Source organism: Nelumbo lutea, chromosome 3 (genome assembly GCF_056320005.1).
Source record: "Nelumbo lutea isolate HS-2025 chromosome 3, American lotus-T2T, whole genome shotgun sequence".
Classification (NCBI taxonomy): Eukaryota; Viridiplantae; Streptophyta; class Magnoliopsida; order Proteales; family Nelumbonaceae; genus Nelumbo; species Nelumbo lutea.
The window spans coordinates 78,899,956-78,920,171 of NC_142686.1; the positions used below are offsets into that span (position 1 = coordinate 78,899,956).

At 40.0% G+C, this 20,216-nt stretch overlaps 2 protein-coding genes and 1 long non-coding RNA gene across 3 annotated transcripts in view; 1 reads left to right on the top strand and 2 right to left on the bottom strand.

The window, feature by feature from the left end:
• Positions 1–841: 841 nt before the first annotated feature.
• LOC148865908 (uncharacterized) lies at positions 842–2,370 on the bottom strand. The gene is made up of 2 exons (XR_016109517.1): positions 2,236–2,370; positions 842–2,079 (listed from the first exon to the last, which is right to left on the bottom strand). It is a non-coding gene; the product is annotated as an uncharacterized LOC148865908 (long non-coding RNA).
• Positions 1,138–2,788, top strand: LOC148865909 (photosystem I reaction center subunit psaK, chloroplastic-like). Its single transcript, XM_088976149.1, has 3 exons — positions 1,138–1,543; positions 2,268–2,348; positions 2,478–2,788. Exons 1-3 carry the CDS (start codon positions 1,445–1,447, stop codon positions 2,703–2,705), a joined length of 408 nt encoding a protein of 135 aa, XP_088832275.1. The 5' UTR covers positions 1,138–1,444; the 3' UTR covers positions 2,706–2,788.
• The window catches only part of LOC148865910 (FtsJ-like methyltransferase family protein), a 32,685-nt gene continuing 15,245 nt past the window's right edge, over positions 2,777–20,216 (bottom strand). Inside the window, exons 2-11 of the mRNA XM_088976148.1 lie at positions 10,251–10,298; positions 10,016–10,171; positions 9,836–9,882; positions 8,877–9,033; positions 8,713–8,774; positions 7,781–7,967; positions 7,584–7,673; positions 4,768–4,913; positions 4,564–4,693; positions 2,777–4,183 (exon numbers count right to left, since the gene is read on the bottom strand). Of these exons, the coding sequence (XP_088832274.1) occupies positions 3,161–4,183; positions 4,564–4,693; positions 4,768–4,913; positions 7,584–7,673; positions 7,781–7,967; positions 8,713–8,774; positions 8,877–9,033; positions 9,836–9,882; positions 10,016–10,171; positions 10,251–10,298 (2,046 nt within the window). The 3' untranslated portion in view covers positions 2,777–3,160. The remainder of the gene's footprint in view (positions 4,184–4,563; positions 4,694–4,767; positions 4,914–7,583; positions 7,674–7,780; positions 7,968–8,712; positions 8,775–8,876; positions 9,034–9,835; positions 9,883–10,015; positions 10,172–10,250; positions 10,299–20,216) is intronic.

The following is a 20,216-nucleotide window of genomic DNA, read 5'->3' on the forward strand; positions in this document are numbered from 1 at the left end:
TAATTTTTATGTGTGACCTATCAAATAGATTCAAATTAGTTGCTTGATCCTATGAGTTGTTATTAGTGATTTTATTTCCATAATTTTATGTTTCATTATTGTTGATTTCATGAATTTATATTTTTGAGAAAAATTCTATCATAAGTCATAACTCATGATAAATAAATACTTACTTTTCTACTAGGTTTTAAGGGATGAGAAGGTTGGGTTGGGCCCAACCCAACCCGAATTTTACATCGGGTTGGGTCGGGTTGGGTTAGGGTTGAAGGAATTAGTTAGGGTTAGGATTAGGGTTGAGTAGGTCGGGTTGAAGGTTGGGTTGGGTTAGGGTTAGGGTTAGTGTTAGGGTTGGGGGTTTAGAACATAGGGTTGGGCTAGGATTGGCCTCAACCCAACCTAACCCGGCCCGACTTGCAGCTCTAGTAGAGGTAGTGGGCAAGTTATCGTTTCTACAAACCCCTCCACTATGGTCACTTCTGGATCTTTTGCCACGTGTCCTTTGCCATCAATGACACCTATCAACTGCACAAAAACAATGGAAAGAAAATCAAAAATAAGTATTAACGAGTTCAGATAGACAATTACTGAAAACGAAAGTTTGATCATCAAGGAAACATGGAAGTCGTGAAGCTCTCAGCAAACCTCATAGAGATTTAGAGATATATGGAAAAGAAATAAATAGTTTACGTAGAAAAATTAGAAAAAGAAAACTATATCATTGAGAAAAGATAAAAGGGTGTGAAAGTGAAACCGTATCTTTTATGGGCCATTAAATTGTTGGCCTGAAAAAGATCCATGTTTCCAATACACGGTTGGAATATGCTATGGGGCGCAGATGTAAATTCGAGTTAAATCCGTATCTAATGAATTAAAAAATAATTAAATCGGATGTTGCATTGGATATCAGAGTTTTGACAGCCCTAATAACCATGAATAAAAACATATAGGTAGAGAGATATTTCCAATTCTGTTGCAAGTAGCTGAATACAATATAAACACAATCTTGTGAGGACCGAATCCGATCTGGGTGGACCCTACTCTCATAACTCCTATCAGCAGATGTCCCCGTGTAGATCTTACGGTGATACAGTCCAATGCACCTAATATTTTATGGAACGCATGTATTGGAAACCAACCAACTAACCAACAATTTATCCTTGCTAGGTTTCTGAGGCACCTCATAGGTCACAACCTTATCCAATTGCCAAGAACAAATCAGAATTTTCCACGTCATACCCAAGTACCAAAATGTATCATGCCATGGCATTTTGAAGCCACATATCACAGCTTGTGGTTCTGCTGTAACGTCCACTTTTTCTCCAACGGTTTAAGAACTTCTGACATTCTGAAACCAGACTAGAGAGAGTGAGAGAATCAAAATCATAAAAGGTAAAAAGGATTTATAGGGAGAGACTCTGCTTCTCCGATCATTCATTCAGTAGCCATGGCAACTAAACTCGTCTCCCCAACTGCTGTGATGACTTCTCTCCCTCAATTCCGTGGGTTAAGGCCCAAATCACAAACTGCCCGTGCAGGCAGCCTGGTGAGTTTTCACTTGCATTCCTTAGAAATTGGCAGTAAACCAGCTGATTGCATTTTGTTGCAGAAATTTTCAAGAAATCTCTTGGATCTGTTGCTTGTGTAGGTCAGATTCATTTAGCAAACAAGGCAAAGAAAAGGCTTGAGACTATGATATGGAAAAGATATGATATTTGAAAATCTTCTAACCAGTCAATTGGAATCATAAACGTGGCAGGCAATCAAGTGTCATTTACCAAACTTCATGGGTGGGTTTTGATTGGTCAAAACTCTTTCCATACCATATCTTTTCTGCATCATAGATTTTCCCTTTGGTAATATGTTGGATTCTTAAGATGTCTTTGCTTCTTCGCTCTTCAGTAGTAAATTGATTAGGACTAGAACCATCTTCCCATGCCTTCAAATCTAGTAACAGTGCACGTTCAGATATAATGACAGAAATTCAAGTTTAACCACACAGCTGAGTAGATATAAATCTAACTTCAATTCCCCAGAAGTTTCATCTCCTTCACTCTGCTAATAGGTGACTCAGGCACTTACCTAAGTAAAAAGCATAATTAGAATTAATTAGAAAGCAGAACAGGAATCGAAATGTTTTCTGGGCTTCAAGGGATTTTGAAGAACTGTAGCTTTTTCTATGCAAAAATGGGGGAAAGCAACACTGTGGAGTGTAACTTCAGTGAATATAACTCTTACTTTTGTAAACTGGCATGTAATTTCATTGGTAGGTGTCATTTCAACCTATCAGAAGCAAGGGGAAGGGTGCTCTTGGTGCTCGTTGTGACTTCATTGGTTCACCTACAAATCTGGTAAATATTTCAGTGAGATTTGGCTACTGTGCACTTTTACTGCTTTAACAAAGTATAGATCCATCTACTCAAATAGAAAAGCAATGCCTAGATGATGCTTGAAAAAATTCTGTCCTCTGTTTTGAGCAGATAATGGTGACATCCACAACGCTAATGCTGTTTGCTGGAAGGTTCGGATTGGCTCCATCGGCCAACAGGAAGGCCACAGCAGGGTTGAAGCTGGAGACGAGGGACTCTGGCCTGCAGACCGGAGACCCAGCTGGTTTCACCCTTGCAGATACCTTGGCATGTGGAACTGTTGGTCACATTATTGGTGTTGGGGTTGTTCTTGGCCTCAAGAACATTGGTGCATTGTAAATTTTTTTAGATGCTTTTCCTGTGTCATTCAGTTGTACCATGCACAAGAGTTTACATGTATGAAAAAGTTGTTTGTACCCAAAGCCTTTTTGTTGATTAACTTCGGCATAATAGATATGCCATACTTAGGCTTGAATCTGATTTTTTTTTTTGAGAATAAACAAACCAAACTAACAGAAATCAAAAACAAAAGGTCGTTCAACCGTTCAATACAATCAGGATGGCTGTCCCAGACTACACCATCATTATGTTCACTAAATCTAAGAGAGGGCAGCCCTATTAAAAGACCTGAATCTCAGATGCGCCTGAATGATGTATTTTTAATTAGTCCATGGAATGATGAATCAATCCCCTTGGTCAAAATAGAGGCCTATTTTCCATGGGAAAAAAGAAAACACATTTAAGTAACTCATCATCTCAATTTTTTTTCTTTTTTTTCCTGATCAATACCTCAGTCATGCACCATGCACGTTATTCTTCATTCCCTTGTTTACTTTCTTCCCCTTGTTCAAATGAAATTTTCTAGACCCTTTGCCACCTTTTCTGTTGTTTCCCCTCTTTGAATTGCCCTTCCCTTGCTTGCCCATTCCACTAGACCGTGAATCTTTCTTCATTCTACGATCAACTAGGACCTTCCCTTTGCCAGCCTTGACTTTGACTCCCTTCTTTGCGACCACATACTCCTTCTGGGGCTTCTTGGGCATTGCCTTCTTATAAAGTTGGTCAATCAACTTACTCTTTGATCGGTTAGAGATGTCTGTCTGGTCTGAAATGGCGTTTGCCTTCTGACGAACTTTTTCGAGCTTTTTCATTGCTAACCGCTTCTTCCGGGCTTTGGCCTCTGCCACCTTCTTAGCAGGACGGGCATCTATTTCCTTAAACTGTGCCCTCATCGCAGCAATCTCTTCCTTGGTTACAGGCTTGATTGGCTGGTGATGTCTCTTTTCCTCCTCCACAAACCATGAGGGCAGACCCTCGTCATCAAACATGTACTTATTATAAGCATCATCAAGGATCTGCTCCCTCTGCTTTTTCCTCAGCATCTTTCTTGCATATGCTAATATCTCAGCCTTTTTATCATCGTCTTCCTCATCCAATTCATCTGAAGAGGAGGATGAATCATCACTTGAATCTGTAGCTGGAGCAGGCACTATCTCAAAGTCCCCTTCTACCTTGGAATCTTGGGGACTCTGAATATCAGGTTCTTTCAAATTATGCATTGCACTTTCCTTATTCCTTTTTGCAATGGGAAGTTTTTCCTCGTCCAAATCTTCGTCCATATCATCTTCACTTTCATTCTTTTCTAAATTATCTTCTTCCACTGCTTCAGTGAAGATATCCTGACTAAACCACTTCTCTGTCACTTGCTCTTGAGTTGGCCGTTCCTGCTCATTAAGTGGCACCATCAGAGGATTTGCTTCATCATTCTGGTCTTTGTCAGAGTCAGGATCTGAATGAACTAAATCATCATCACCACCCTGCAACACCAAAAGAAAATTGATGAAACAAAAATTAATTCTGCAACCCACACTGTAATGGCCTCCCTCCATGATAGTGCTAACAGGAGGGCCACTTCTTGTTCTTGGAAACAACCCATCTCTATGCATGCGCTAGACCTAACATGCATCTCAGGGCAAGAGAACAAACAAAGATAGTGGTGGAGAAAAGATTACAGGACAAGATAATTGTTGCGGCAAGAAAATGAATGAAGAACAAGGGAAATTGGACTCCATAGAATCAAAGACAACTTGAAAGGAAGCAGGTTCCAACTAACAAAGAAAAGGCATAAGACACGAGAACCAGAAGTTCTACACGTGCAAGCAAACATGCAACCAAAAAAGATAACCATGCTCCATACCTCCAATAGTTCATCCCTGTGTTTAGAATAAGCCCCCTTAGCACGTTTTCGCTGTTTTGTGCTTCCTCCCTTTCTATCCAAATATCGTTCATATGCTTGATCAAGGAATTCCTCTAGTTGATCATCATAACTGCAGACATAACAGTATTTAGTTAATGTTTACTTTCATGATTACTCAAGAAGGATAGAGGGCCTATAAATCACCGTTTTTGTTCTTCATCAGTGTCAGCATCACTGAATGAAGCTTCTTCAACTTCATCCATGCGCATGTCTTCATTATCACTATCTCCAATATCGCCATTCATGTCATTGGCTTCCATGGAACCAACAGCTATCAGGTCTTTCTTTCCCTGAACATTGAAAATGGCACATTACAATGACTTAATACTTATGCATGCACATAATACACACACACACACACAAAAAGCCATAAAGTTGATAAGTCTCCACTAGTATTTTCTCAAAATGTTAAGGTATGAGGGTATACATTTCAATTGCCTAAAGCGTGATTGTGGAGCCTCTTCTAGTTGTAATAAATCCTTCTATATTTTACTCTGGCAATGAGAATCAGCTTGAATAAATCCCAGTTGGACTTAATTCTTAGGAAAAGCAAATACCATTAACATTTTCCTTTTGATTTTTCATATCATAAAGGCCACAGCATGTTTATGAGGCTTGACAGCTTTGATTTGAAGTGTGATATGATTTGTACGTTCTCATTCTCACATCATGAGTATGTGGGGGTGGAGGCAGGGGAGATAGGGAATGAGGATAGTTCCTTTGCCCTAATGGACTTGTTTTGTTGGTGTGATTTCACATTTGGAGGGAGGCTTTGATCACTTTTTTTAATATAAATGAAAAAAATTAAATCTATTCAAGAAGGAAAAAGAAGGTGCAAAGGAGTTAAGGAGGTGATGAGAAATCACCCAGCCCCAAAGAACAAGAAAAATCCAACCCAACACAAATGGAGACACCACTACCAGCAAGCCCTGAAAAACAACAGAAGAACAACCACCCTTAACAGAAAACACAAGACCCCCAAAAATAAAAGTACTTCAAAACCCTAAAACCCTTTCCAATTACCACCCCACCCAACAAAGCAATACTGTTACCACTGTTATGGTCACACCATCCGGCAGCGCACTGCGGCTTTGTTGGTGTGATTTCACATTTGGAGGGAGGCTTTGATCACTTTTTTTAATATAAATGAAAAAAATTAAATCTATTCAAGAAGGAAAAAGAAGGTGCAAAGGAGTTAAGGAGGTGATGAGAAATCACCCAGCCCCAAAGAACAAGAAAAATCCAACCCAACACAAATGGAGACACCACTACCAGCAAGCCCTGAAAAACAACAGAAGAACAACCACCCTTAACAGAAAACACAAGACCCCCAAAAATAAAAGTACTTCAAAACCCTAAAACCCTTTCCAATTACCACCCCACCCAACAAAGCAATACTGTTACCACTGTTATGGTCACACCATCCGGCAGCGCACTGCGGCGCAGTCATAGGCAGCAGCACGCACAGCAGGGCGCACAGCAGCAGGCACCGCCTGGCACCGCACAGCAGCGGCACCATGGCGCGCAGCACGCACCGCGCACACGCCCGGCACCGCACGGCAGCGGCACATGAGGCACGCGCACGCACTGCACAGCAGCAGCACTGCGCGCACGCACCCAGCAGCAGCAGCAGAGCGGGGCCCACACGACAGCTCATAGGGGTGGGCCCACACGACAGCTCATAGGGGTGGGCCCACCCTTATCTGGACACGTCAAGCCAACTCGCCGCAAGCTTATCCCTTATCCCTTGTCTTATCTTATCTTATCTTATCTTCTTAAGTAAGATTTATGAGTTTTAGTTTGAGTAGGAAATTAGGAGTTTTAGTTTGAGTTGGATTACCCTAGCCTAGCCAAATCCAACAAGGAATTCCCTTCTGTAATCTCCTATTTAAGGAGCTACGAATTGAAATAAAGCATTCAGTTTTCCAGTCAAGAAAAGAGTGATGAGAGTTCGGGTGGTCTCTTGGACAAATCACCCCAAGGGAGAGTTAGAGTGGTTTCTTGGACAAATCACCCATTCGGTTTTCCGCAATAGGGTCACGCAAGGGAAGGCGCAAGGGAAAGCAGGGCTTTCTCCCCACGGACCAACCGTCACGGGATCCTACGCGCGGGACCATAACAACCACTAAAAGATCTGAATCGCCCCAACCCTTCTCCATTGACTACAGATTAACATCATCCCTTGGAGAACCTCATTACTTCAAAACCTTCTTTGTTTTCTTCATCTTCTTAACAGGACCCGGTCCAAATAAGCCCCCCTTCGGTCTGGCAAACACCTTTGAAACCTGAACTGCTTTTTGATTTTTCTGCCGTCCACCAATAAGGAGGAGGCTTTGATCTTTATTGGTGGATGGGCCCCAAGAGTCCTAGCTAGGTTGTTTGTCGGGTGGTTTTTTTGTCTCTGGAGAATTTTGTATACGATTTATGTCTTTTCTCATCAGCCCAGTTAGTCTTTTTGTTAATGGGCCTCTTCTCTTGTATCTTCTTTTTTTCTTTTTAACAAAATTTACTTTTATCTTCAAAAAATGAGTATGATATGCTTCATCCATGCACATTAAGGCTCACACCTCAGACACCTTTGTCAAGGGTGGCTTTTTTATTTTTCTGGGGGATTTTGTATATGATATATCAATTTAAAAAGTTGTCCAAATCTATGGCATGTGATTTGTATGTGTAAGTGTACCTGGTGTTAGCAGCGGCCAACTTTAAGGCAACATATGAAGCACCAAAGGGGAAGGGATTTTTTTTCTTTTTTCTGTAGTTACTGTTCAGATGTGCAAAAGGAGGGGATATTAACTCAAAGCTTCTTGTATCATAACTCAAATTATCAAATTCTATGTCATAACTTGAGTTACCAAAGAGTATTGGCTAATTTTCAAAAATTTTAACACCGAACAGGAAATCTCACTCAAAGAGATCAACACTAAAAAGGAATAAGCTGAGCCTAAACACAAACAAACCTTGATAGATGAAAGAGAAAACAACTCTTTGTCAATGTAACCATCAGCCATTGCATCTATTTGCATCCCTGTTGCCTTGCGAGATTTGTCCTGGAAGTTTAAAATCAACAAGCCAATAAAGGTCAACAAAAATTACATTCTCATGGAAGCATCTTGTAGGAGATCTTTGAAAATGTATCTTGAATAGAAATATAGACCTTCGCTTGTCTTTTGGCAAGAAGCTTCTTTGCATGTTTCTTTTTGCGTTCCATAGCATATGACAACTCCTCCATTTCATTGAGAATCCTTTCATCTTCATCATCCTTATTACTATCTTCATCATCTCCAGCTGTATAAGTAGCTTTCTGTGAGGGGGATAGGGCTTTTCTTATGTGCATCCTCCACCTAAATGCACAAATACACATTGTGATATACGCAAATACATATACAGTGGAAAAAAAAGATTATTAAAAATAAATAACCAAAGAAGACCATCAGGGAGGGGAGGATATGGAAGAGGAGGTTGTTAGTGACTTTGAGATTTCCACCCTTCACTTTACACATAAAGCACCAATTTGGGGACAAGATCATAAAAGGTTTCTTCTTTTGCAAGTTTTCCACAATATTGATCTTACTATAAAAGGCTTCCCAATAGAACACAGCTATATTTTAGGAAGTATTGCCTCTTGACCAGATTTCTTTAATGGGAAAGACCTGAGTGGAGGGGGTGGAACAGAGGAATTTAAAGATGTACAAGTGAAAGAGCGAACCGGTGTTAGAGACCAAATTTTTTTATTAGGACTAGGGAGTCCAAACACACAAAGTCTAGAAGCAAGAGATCTGAAACAAAAGCAGATTCATCATCCCTTAAACCGCTTCGAAACCCAAAATCCCAGTTTAAAGCCAAAGGAAGAACTAAGGGGAGAGGAACCTTGAGATAGGTTTCTTTCTAAAGAAGGAGATGGAATAGAGGGAAGGGAAAAGGTCTTTTAGGGGTTGAGTGCCCACCCAAATATCTTCCCAAAAAAGAAGAGTTTCCAGAGCAAGCATGACATGGGCATACTATTATGTTAAGCCAAATAAACATTCAAAAATAAGCATTATTACACTCATCAAAAACACATAAGAGAGAGAGAATATCATGACTTACTTCAAAAGATGCTTGAAGTCCTGCTTTCCCAGAACACGTAAATCTTCACATAGAGTTTTAATCTAGGAGAAAGAGACCCATAGTTAGTTGAAACACTTCCAAAAGGACGACAATACATGGGAGAGCAGCAGCTAAACAAAAATGGCAACAAGAAGTAAATTCACCTCTTCTGTTGTTAAACTATGATCCTTTATGCATAAGCAAGCAGGATTGTCAAAGGAGATATAAGTAACAGAACCTAAAATATCAAGTGGAGTCTCGGACCACACAAAATCTGAAGCCAAACAGATCTTCCTTAAAGTTGTATTTCCATCCTCATACCTGCAGTTAAGAATAGCAGCAGCAACTGAAACTTCATTGCTTTTTCTAATACAACTCCAAATTTATTCACGAGTACATTATACACATAATCACAATAATAGTAGGGAGAAGTAATACATGATTTCCTCAAAAGGTAGAAAACAAAAGAACAGAAAATTTCATGTCATTATATCAGTATGCATATTCATGACATGAAGTACGCAACCTAGATCATGTCCCCTCTTTTGTTATATCCCCCCCCCCTTATCAACAAAATTCCCTTCTTGTAACATGGATGTTTATCAAACATTTTTAAACCTTAGAACTGCAAATTAACATGTTCCTTTGAGCATACTCACCAAAAGAGGTAAAAACAAAGTAAGAATATTGTTAGAGTCAGCTGTAGAGGGGTAGTATAGGCAAATCACATTAAGTTATATGTTGGATGTAATTACAAGTAGGTCTTAAGTTAGCTGAGCTCTCACTTAAGTGAGGACACAAGAGTAATTCAGATTTGTTTTTTAGAAAGGTATAAATAAAACCTGGCCGACTAGAGAGAGCAGTTCTTTAGTTTGACTAGACCTTTTTTCTCTTCTCTTCTTCTCTTCTCTTCTTCTCCTCTCTTCTCTTCTCTCTACTGTTTCTACAGGTTCCTCTTCTCCTTATTATTTCAAAATATAAGAACACTATATACCTGAATTCTATCAAATATGAATAGGAGCAGTAACTACCACTATTGATTAATATTAGAGTCAGCAAGATGCTGTTCACAAAATGACAACCAACTCAAATCAATAAAATTCGTGCTAAAAAGAGAATTTACCCATCACGGTGTCTCTTTTGCTTGGTTCCTCTGAGAACATCCACTACCTACACCAGGATAGTTTATAACAAAAAACTCGATGTTATTGATAAAAAAACAAGAAACTCAATGTTAAATCATAGCAGGAGAAAAACAGAAAAGTAAATAAGCAAATGACACTGATAAGTTAAAATAAAGTACCTTGGGGGGCTCTATGACCCCTTGAAATAGGAATTTCACATCAAGAAGACGTGGATCAATCTTTGCAGGGGCCTTGTAGTTCAGAGCAACTACATAAATCTCCGCAGATGCTGAACGACTGGCAACTGGTTTGGTGACCTCAACCTTCCCAAATAGCTGTTAATGAAAACCCAGAATTAGACACTCATACCAACTATAGGAATATAATCATGTCCCAAAACAAAAGAAACTTCACCTGCTTGAGACAGTAGAGGATCGCATTGTAGTCCTGTGACCTAAAGACCTATAAACAGAATGAAAAGATAAGAAGTCCAAGCATAGCATTGAGAAAAGAAATGAAGAAATTTTTGGAGAGAACACATAACCAAGTTCCAGTTAATGGAGATAGCAAAGAAATGGATTGTTTAAATTTGTTGGTGGCTTATTGATTCCTCATGAGGATGAATTGGCAAACACCACATCTTTCAAGGTTAGACCAGTGTTTTAAAAGCACAAGGCGCAAAAAAGGCGCAGGGGTCAATTTACGCCTAAGGCGCAAGGCGAGGTGCGTGTCTCTTTAAACAAGGCACAAAAATAAAAATAAAATAAAATAAATGTTTTAAAAAACCTATTATCTAATATTAAAATACATGAATATAACGTGTAAAGCATATTCAAATGAGAATTTAAAAATAAAATCGTATATAAAACATTTTTCAAGCATATAAAACCCACAATCTCTTTTTTTCTCAATTGCATTACTTCAAGTAGCTAACATGATGTAAAACATATTACATTCCTGATTCTACAAGCCGCCTTCGTAACACACCCCTCGAGGCAAGCCCAAACAAGTCCATGTTAGGCCTTAAATTCTTAGTCCTCACAAAGAAAATACTGATTTTATAGTTTTATTGCTTCTTAAGAAGACATTTTATTAGGATGAATGAACAATATTACCAAATAGGGGTGTAGCATGGGGATCCGGGGGTAGAGCCCCCGGCCCAGCCGCTAGACACAAAAAAAAAAAGCAAAAAAGCGTCAATGTTTCAAAAGGTGTATGCCTAGGCTGAGGTGCAAGGTGCACCAGGCGCACCAGGCATACGCTTAGGCTGAGGCTGAGGTGCACTAGGTGCACGCCTAGGCGCACCAGGCGTGCGCCTTTTGAAAGGGCTGCGCCTAGGACTTGGGCAAGGCACCTACCCTGAAATGCGCCTTGCCTGTATGCCTGGGTACACCTGAGACGCGCCTTTCAAATCACTGGGTTAGATTGATAGGCAATGCTATGTTTCCCTTTATTTTACAAAGCATAGGTAAGGCGGGAAACCATTCTTCAATGGAAATTGTAGATGGAACATGATCCAGAACTTATATTAAGATTGAAGAAGTCCATTGGCGGGTTGTTTCAAAGGTTTAGCATCTTTCTTGACCTTTTTTCGGATGTGTAATGGGTATTCATTTACATGCTTAGGGTTTGTGTACATTCGAGGCCATTAGGAATCCATGTTAATTATATTACAGGAATGTCAAGATGATGTTAGTGGAATTTTGTGATAACATAAGTGATATCCCACCAGAAATGGAGTTGCTCTATGAGGTGATGTTAGTGGAATTTTGTGATAACATAAGTGATATCCCACCAGAAATGGAGATGCTCTATGAGGTGAATGGCTACCCCAATAATTCATGATTTAAGGAAAACATATTGCATGGATTAAAAATTCCCAAAAATGCTACGATAGACACTATGCATGAAAGGCAGAGAAGAAGGGCAATGAAGCTTACCAGTGGGTAGTGAAGTCTTACAGTTGGGACAATGTAGTGGAAGAAGTGCAATGATGTTTTAGATATTTCAGAAGACAATGGAACACAGGTGGCTGAAAATAAGGGCAAGGGAATTTCTGGAAAGTTGGATTGAAGAAGTGGGGCCCAGGATTTTGAATTTAAAATTCAAAATATTAGTCAGGTAAAAGCAAACAGAGAGTTGGTAAGTTATTTCTAATAAATGGTGGTTCACCAGAACCAAGGGCTATAAAAATATCCCAAGGACGGGACCTAGTTCTATGATTTTCTTCTTTTTGGGTTAGTAATGGTTCTATGATTCTTTATAGGCTATTAGTTAGTTCTATGATGCCAATCAAAGGATACAAACATCAGGTTTACAAGGTAGGACTTAGGAGATGGGAAGACTTGAGGGATAACTCTGATAGATTTAAAGAGGGTATTGAAGATATCAAGTATGAAAAATGGGTGTGGAAATTTCAATCGAAGGGTTATGGTAAAGATGGAATGATATTTTGAGTGGGTGAGGATATTAGGGAGTAGGTTACTGCCAAATACCCAATAATGGAAGAAATAAAAAATAAGGGTAAGAAAGGTTATTCATTTAGATGGGAAGGTTAAGGGTCTAGGGAACTGGACAAAGTGGAATGCTTGTCCACCACTTCTTGTTGCACTTAATCTTCTAATTAATTAATGAATCTGCGTTTTTTTTTATCAATAACTCTGAAATTTTTCATTAATTAAGATGCTTTAGGATACAACAAGAAGTTGCAAAGAAATCAAGCATAGAAGCTGACCCAGGACAGAATTACAAATGTGCCCAAAACATATCTGTTCTTTGAACCCCTTGCTTTGCTAAGCTATCAGCCAAACTGTTGGCCGATCTCCTAACCCAATCCACCTGAATAGACATATTCCTTGACATCCATTTGAACCTTCTGAAATCATTCTTCGGCTTCCGGGTCACTCCTTCCCCTTTCTACAACCATTTTATCATAGTTTTTGAGTCTCCCTTAATGATCAGTCTATTAATCTCCAGCTCTTTGGCCTTCTCAACCCCATACACTGCAGCTAGAAACTCTGCCCTAGCCACATCACCCTCCTCCACAGGACCAGAGAACAGAGCAATAATGGAACCATTTTCATTTCTCATGCCCCCCAATACCTGAAGGGACTGGGTTACCCACACAACTCCCATCGAAATTCAGCTTCTTCCAACCCTCTGTTGGAGGGAACCAGGTCTCACAAAATTGTTGCCTCATAGATGATGAAGCAGCAATAAGTCCCCAAACCCTGAAAAAGTCTTCAACTTTAAGATCTGAGAACAGATTTAAGCTTTTTACCCAATGTGTCACCCTCAATATTATTGTTTCATCTAAAGCTTCCTTTTTTTTTTACTTTCAAATATTCTATCATTTCTTTCCTCCCAAATGGTCCAAAGTATTGCTGCTCTAGTGCACCTCCACAGAATCCTTCCCCTCTTTGTCTTACCACTGAAACCATTAGGGTTGAATAAATCTTCCATCCTGTCAGGAGAGGACCACCTGCACCCAAAAAGGGAAGTAAACCAATTCCAAATAAAACTGACAAAAGAGCATGATAAAAGATGGTGGAATACAATCTCACCATTCAACTTACACAGGACACACCAATTAGGGGACAAGCACCAAATTGGTCTTTTCCTTTGAAGTACATCAAAGGTATTAATACAACCATGAAAGACTTCCCAACAAAAAGCACTGATTTTAGGGGGAATAGGATGGCACCAAATTTCTTTGACTGGAAACTGAATAGAAGACTGTGTGGCAACCATCAAATGTAGAAAGGGTTTACAAGAAAAAGATCCATCAAAATTATGACCCCAAATTCAAGAATTTGACCCACCTTCCCCCAAGAAAACTGAATTCAGCAATTCTACCAACTCAGAGACTGCAAACAGTTCAGACTCTCTAAGATTCCTATTAAAACCAAGGTTCCAATTCAATCCTGGAAGGTGAGAATGCTGGTTTAGGAAATCGAAAATAGGCTTACCTTTGAACCTAGAGAGATCACAAAGAGAAAGAAATTTCTCCCCTAAAAGAGTATCCCCAATCCACAAATCCTCCTAGAATCTGATTTTACTACCAGAATACAAACCATACCTAATAAAATTAAGGAACGTAGGGAGAATATCATGGATGGCCTTCCAGGGAGCAGCCAAGTTAGCCCTACAGAGACATCCAGCATCCCATCCGTTGCACGACATGCCATGAATGCTTGCAACCACTTTGTGCCATAATTTCTCATTTTCATTTGGAAACCTCCAGAGCCATTTTCTTAACATAGCCTAATTCTTCATTCTAACATTACCTATTCCAAAACCCCCTTCCTCTTTTAGTTTCCTCACCTTCTCCCATCTAACCAAATGATCCTTCTTTTTTCCCCTAGCTCCCATAGAAAATCGCTCATGATTTTTTCAACTTTCCTCACTATCCTTTGTGGCATCCTGAACACTGACATGTAGTACATTGGGATATTTGCTAAAGTGGATTTAATTAGGGTTATTCCCCCCCCCCCCAATGAGATATAATTTCTTTTCCACACCGCCAATCGTTTCTCTATCCTTTCCACCACCGAAGACCAAAAACTAGCAGATCTAGGATTATCTCCAAGGGGTAAACCCAAGTATTTCATTGGCCACTCACCTTTCTCACAACCTAGAGAACTTGCCAAAAATCTCACATCATCCTCTTCAATGTTGACTCCAACCAGTAATCTCTTTGACCAATTAATCCTCAAATTAGACATCCTCTCAAAGAGATTCACAACCATCCTCAGATTTTCCACTCCCTCCCTACTTTCTTCATCACAAAAAATAAGAATGTCATCTACAAACTGTAAATGAATTACTAAAACGTTGTCCCTCCCAACTAACCACACCATTTGCTTTTGAAATCAATTTACTTAATGCTTCAGCAATCAGGGTAAATAGAAAAAGAAAGAGGGGGTCACCCAACCGAAGCCCACGGAATCCTTCAAAGAAATCATACACTGTCCATTAACTATAACTGAATAATGACAAGTTTGCAGGCATCCCATGATCCATTTACACCACATGTTTCCAAACCTACATCTCATAATTTCAATCAAGAAATTCCAATCCACTAAGTCATAGGCTTTTTCCAGATCTAGCTTGATAGCCACCCCCTTCCTCTTTGATCTTTTATGAGCCTCTACGCATGTTGTTGATCAAAAAGAAGGTTAAAAGGGTTTACAAACCATAAAACACTTAACATCAAGGAGAGAGGCATCTAGCAGGCTGCTAATAATAGTTGTCAAGGCATCAACTATTGCAACAAGGTACACTTGGTAGGGCACCCATCCTGAATGTCATGAATTATGTTAGAAAGTCAGCCATCCAGGCAACAAGATGCTTGCTCAAGCAAAAAGACAACCAATATGCCTTGATAATTATGCATGCAATAACCAATAAAGGAAAAGAAAAGGCATTAATCACCAGTTCCAATGATGGTGACTAGAAGGCTGAAGATTATGGGTATGGGCTTGTCCATTTGCTCTGACATCTGACATCTGAAAGTTCAATAATTACATTAAGAGGTATATTGGTATTGGTGAACTTTTCTACTCTGAATGCAAAGAATGTTGTTCCGAATTCTGAAAATTTTCAAATGTCCATTTTAACCCCATATATGAGAACTTTTGTTTGCTTTTTAGGGGTATCATTAGAAAACAAAAAGTTATAAAATTCCACTTTAAGAGATCAGAGATAAGAGGCAACAAACACCCATTTTCCTCTTAAAGTTATAAGCTTCCTCTTAAGAGATAAGAGTTAAGAGGAAACGAACAAGCAAAATCTTTTATCCCAGAAATGGAGAAAAGGTTCGTGGAGGTAGGAAGGTGGAGAAGAAACCTGAAGGTTGAAGCTAAGGATTTCCTCTTTGAGGAAGAAAAAGGTAGAGAAAAGTTGAGTCTGAAGATAAGGGAAGCAAGGAGGGCTATGGTTTTGTTGTCTGGGATAAAAGTAGTGGAATGGCTACATAAGTTTGTGGAAGGGGAAAGTTCGAAAGGTAAGCAAAATAACAACCAAGAGTTTGCAGGTAATGAAGGTAAGAAATATATAGTTGAAAGCAGAAAGAATGCGAAAGGTTGCTACATAGCTCTGGCTGAGTTTTTCGATGGAGGAAAGAAACAATTGATTTGTTTCCCAACAAAAAAACAAAATCAGGGATGGAGGATGTGAATAAGGTGCTTCAGGAATATTTTCTCCGTGGAGTAACAGCAACAAAGGAGAGTTCAGGAAAGGTAGATGGGGTGTTTGAGAGAGATACTATTACTGGAAACATGGAGCAAGGAACTATGATCTTAGCAAAAGCCAATGGTCAATGCAGGGTTTTGGATTATGCGAAGAAGGAAAAGTGGGATAACAAATTCATAATAGATGCAGAGATGTAGAATATTGAATGGAGGAGAGTTGCAAATTACTTAATATTGAACCTGAAGCTGAAAAGTGAGTTTATTTCAACTCCCTTCGATAAAAGTAAAGCTGTAGTTGATTTTAGGGAGAACAAAGTAGACTTCTCGGTTGTCAACTTCCAAACTGATTTGGGGGCTATCACAATCTTCAAATGGAATCCTCTCTCTAATGCCAAGAACTTCTCAATTGAAGATGAGGTTCTGATACAAATAATAGGGTTGCCTTTCCATCTGTAGAGACAAGAAGTAGCAAAGACCATTGCAGTGATGTGTGGAGGGAGATTGGATGGTGCTTACTGGGGGGACCTCCACTCTGTGGCTATTCTTCTGAGCAGAGTGAGGCCTGAAGATATACCAAGGAAGGTGGAGATTAAAGTGTTAGACAATGTATGCCCTTAGCTCCAATCAGAATGATGTACATTATGACATTTAATGTAAATGAATAAAGTACATATTTGATTTGTGTTATCATGGTGTGTTTCTGTGTACTACCCTTAAACTGGACACATATGAGACTCGTGTTAGTTTAGAATCTTCACAGCCATTGGATAGATCTGGGGAGATTTATCTTGCCAAGGCTAACATGATGTGCTGCCAAGTTGGTTGGGGTGGCTTGTCTCAACTGCCAGGGTGAGACCTAAGGTACATGCAGTGTGGGTTTTCTTGAAACCCTGAACTGAACCAAAATTCCAGTATTGCCCTGGACCTTGGAGATAGATGGGCAAAACTGAAATGTTACACCTGACCCCTAGACTCGATTGTGATACTACACTAGGTGTCGGATTGGGCTGTATTTGATATGCCAATTAGTGAGATCCTTAGAGGGGGTCAAAACCTGGGTATGTTGGGATAGTCCGAGAAATCATTTGAGTGGGTGATCATAGTGACAGGATCAGCCCCTTTGTTGGACAAAGTGAATAATCGGTGATGCACTCTCTCTGACGGAAACCTAAACTACCGGCAGTTGATTTCAACCATTGAAATTTGTTTTTGCAAAATATATCTATATATATATACATTATGGTTTCAAAATGTTTGCAAAAAGTTTTAATTCCCGGGATCCATGTGAGTAGAGAGTGCAGCAATGTTCCTTGCAACCGAGGGAGAGGTGAATATATTGTCGGGGATGCACTCTCTCTGATGGAAACCTAAACTGTCGGCAATTGATTTCAACCGTTGAAATTTGTTTTTTTTTTTTTGCAATATATATATATATATATATATATATATATATATCGTTTCAAAATGTTTGCAAAAGGTTTTAATTCCAGAGATCCATGTGAGTAGAGAGTGCAATAGTATTCCTTGCAGCCAAGGGAGAGGTCATCTCTTGTCGGGCAGTCTTTGATCATTATGAGCTGAGAAATTAAGTGTAAGACCATTTAAGGGTAATACCTGATGGACTAATCTTGCATCTGCCCATAGTCCTTGGGTTTTCATAAGGTTGTTAGACCCAATGACCATTTAGTGTAAATGTTGGGCCCATTAAGAGCCCATGGCGATGGACTCAGGGGTTCACTGTCTCCTACAGTGAATTCGGCCAGGCCTTGTAACAAAGGCTGGAATGAACCCATGTGGCTGATGTGTAGATCAATGTTTGGGTCCCACACCATACAAAGATAACCAACTGGGCATCAGATTAAGAGGTTAACTGAGCACATATACTTAATGGGATTTGGATCAACAGATAGGATAAGGGATTATCCCTATCCACTCAAAGAGTCCAAGATTTGGATCTAGAAACTCCTAATTGGATTAGGATGGCTGATCTTTTTATGCAGATAAGATAAGGGATTATCCTTATCTCTTAAAGAGAGTCCAGATCTGAATATAAGATTTGGATTAGGAAACTCCTAATGGGATTGGGAGAACATCTCTTTAAAGCTATAAATAGGAGAGCAGGGCAGACCACCAAAGACATCTCATAGTCTACTGAATTAAGGGAGAAGACAATATACAGTTCGACTGCTCATGTCTTCTGCTCTTGTTCTTTCCTACTCTTGCCGCCCTACCCAGTTCGATCTCCACCAGTGAGAGTGATCAAGAATGGTTCTTGATATTGCCTTTTGCAAGAAGAGGCAATCTGAAGTCGTGCTCACCAACCCTCCATCATATTCTTGTTGAAGAATTTAGTTCTCGCTGAAAAACCGTCCTAGTAATTCTGCTTAACCTCACACCGTGTCATCTTCGGTGGAAGCAGTCTTTGGTCTTCTCCTTGGGCGTGAACACCTTCATTGGGGGTATACTATTACTCCGTATCAGGTATATCCCTCTACTCCCTTTTGGTTTCAGATCTAATCCGGTTTGGTTTCAAGATTGATCCTTGAAAATGCAATTTTCTAAAATAGGGAATGCGATTCCCACATGGGAGAGAAATTTTTTAAATTTCGCCCAACCTTCTTGTAGGATTCGGCCATCCATATGATGATCTCTCATCCCTTCATAAAGTGGAGGGAGTTTTTGTGTCAGTCTAGCTGGCTTCCTCCATTGAAGCAAGCTTGTGGAAGGAAGCAAGAATGGAGGAGAACAGGTTGAGGAAGAATCTGTATGTGGAAGAAGCAGATTGGAGGATTCAAAAAAGTTTGGGACTTATACTAAAATGGGCCAACAACTTTTGGGGAGTCATAAAGACAGGGGGTATTTGGAAAGTCAGAGGCTTAAAACGCAAGAAATCCCCTTGACAAGTAGCAGAACTTTTGCATGGGTGGTTGGGAACAATGCCACAACAAGCTTTAATGTTGGGGAGGGGAATAAAGAAGAGGCAAGTGTTAAAAAGCAAGTTTTTGGGCTGAGAAATAAGGTGGGTGAATCGAGGGTGGGTTGAGGTGGTGGACCTAGTCTTCAGGTGGGGTCAGACGAGAACACTGAGCCCGTGGACCGTCTTATTTCTCCTAGGACAAGAGTGAGAGGAGAACCTATTTTAGTTGGGTCCATTTTTGAGCCCATATCTAAGAAGGTTAGGTCAGATGACCACTTAACTCTACTCGTGACCAAATGGAGGGAGCAATTGATAGACGATGCTAATTCTCAAAAGGGAGGGAAAAGTACGCAATCAAGTTGTTCCCTTTAGTGGATCCCAGTGAAGAACTTGAATCAGTTGTCACCTGAGAGGCGGAATCCAAGATGCATCAAGCGATCTGTGTTAGAAAGGTTAGAATCAGGAGTTTGGCCGAGAGAAGAAAGTAGTAGTGACAACGACTGAGTCAGATGGAGCCTCGAGTCTAGGTAGCTTCGATCTGTGCGCAAAACAAAACTTGATCAAAACATGGAGCTTGAATGCGAAGGTTTTGTTTATAGAAGAAGAGGGGACTAATGTAGACTATCCCAAGGAAGAACGAAGGTTAGGAGGTGTTGCGAATGCTGGACAGATTTCACTATCTCAAGATGTGGAAGCCAACAAAAACTCTCAGGGCGTACGGGATTTTAATGGAAAAGCACAATCCTCTTATGAACATGGATAAGGATGAACCAGAAAGGGGAGTACTAGATTTGGGTCTGAAAGGGGGTAAGTTAGGCATTGCTGTTAGGTTTACCACGAACACTCCACAAAATTCCCCTTGTAAGCAAACGACACCAAACTCAATCATCTTTGGCAAACAGCCCAGTCCTAGCTTTCCATGTGCGCTCCCTATCCAATTAGGTATGGATGTCAATTTGCTTGTGGATACTAACCAGTGTGCTATGCCTAAAACAAAGGTACCAGCATCCCATCCAGAAGGTACGACAAGAGTACGTCTAGAGGTGGAAGGTGGGAGAGATGGGGAAGGGTCTTTTGAAAAGAGGAGTGGAGAGGTAGACAAAGTTTGGAGACCGATTTGCACAGAGTTTGAGTTACTCAAACAAAAGGAAGGATATGTGGATGGGTTCAACAGAGTGGTGATGGATAGGGGATAGGAAGGGGTTGACCCTATTAGAGGAGAACTTCAGACTTCAGTTGTGGAGGTTATTGGTGAGGGAGATCAGGTTGATG

Bases quoted from the DNA above. Each gene is read 5' to 3' on its own strand.
- LOC148865909 (XM_088976149.1), top strand. From the start codon at position 1,445: ATGGCAACTAAACTCGTCTCCCCAACTGCTGTGATGACTTCTCTCCCT. The intron at 1,544-2,267 runs GTGAGTTTTCAC...TTTCATTGGTAG, and splicing joins CTGCCCGTGCAGGCAGCCTG to GTGTCATTTCAACCTATCAG. The intron at 2,349-2,477 runs GTAAATATTTCA...TGTTTTGAGCAG, and splicing joins TTGGTTCACCTACAAATCTG to ATAATGGTGACATCCACAAC.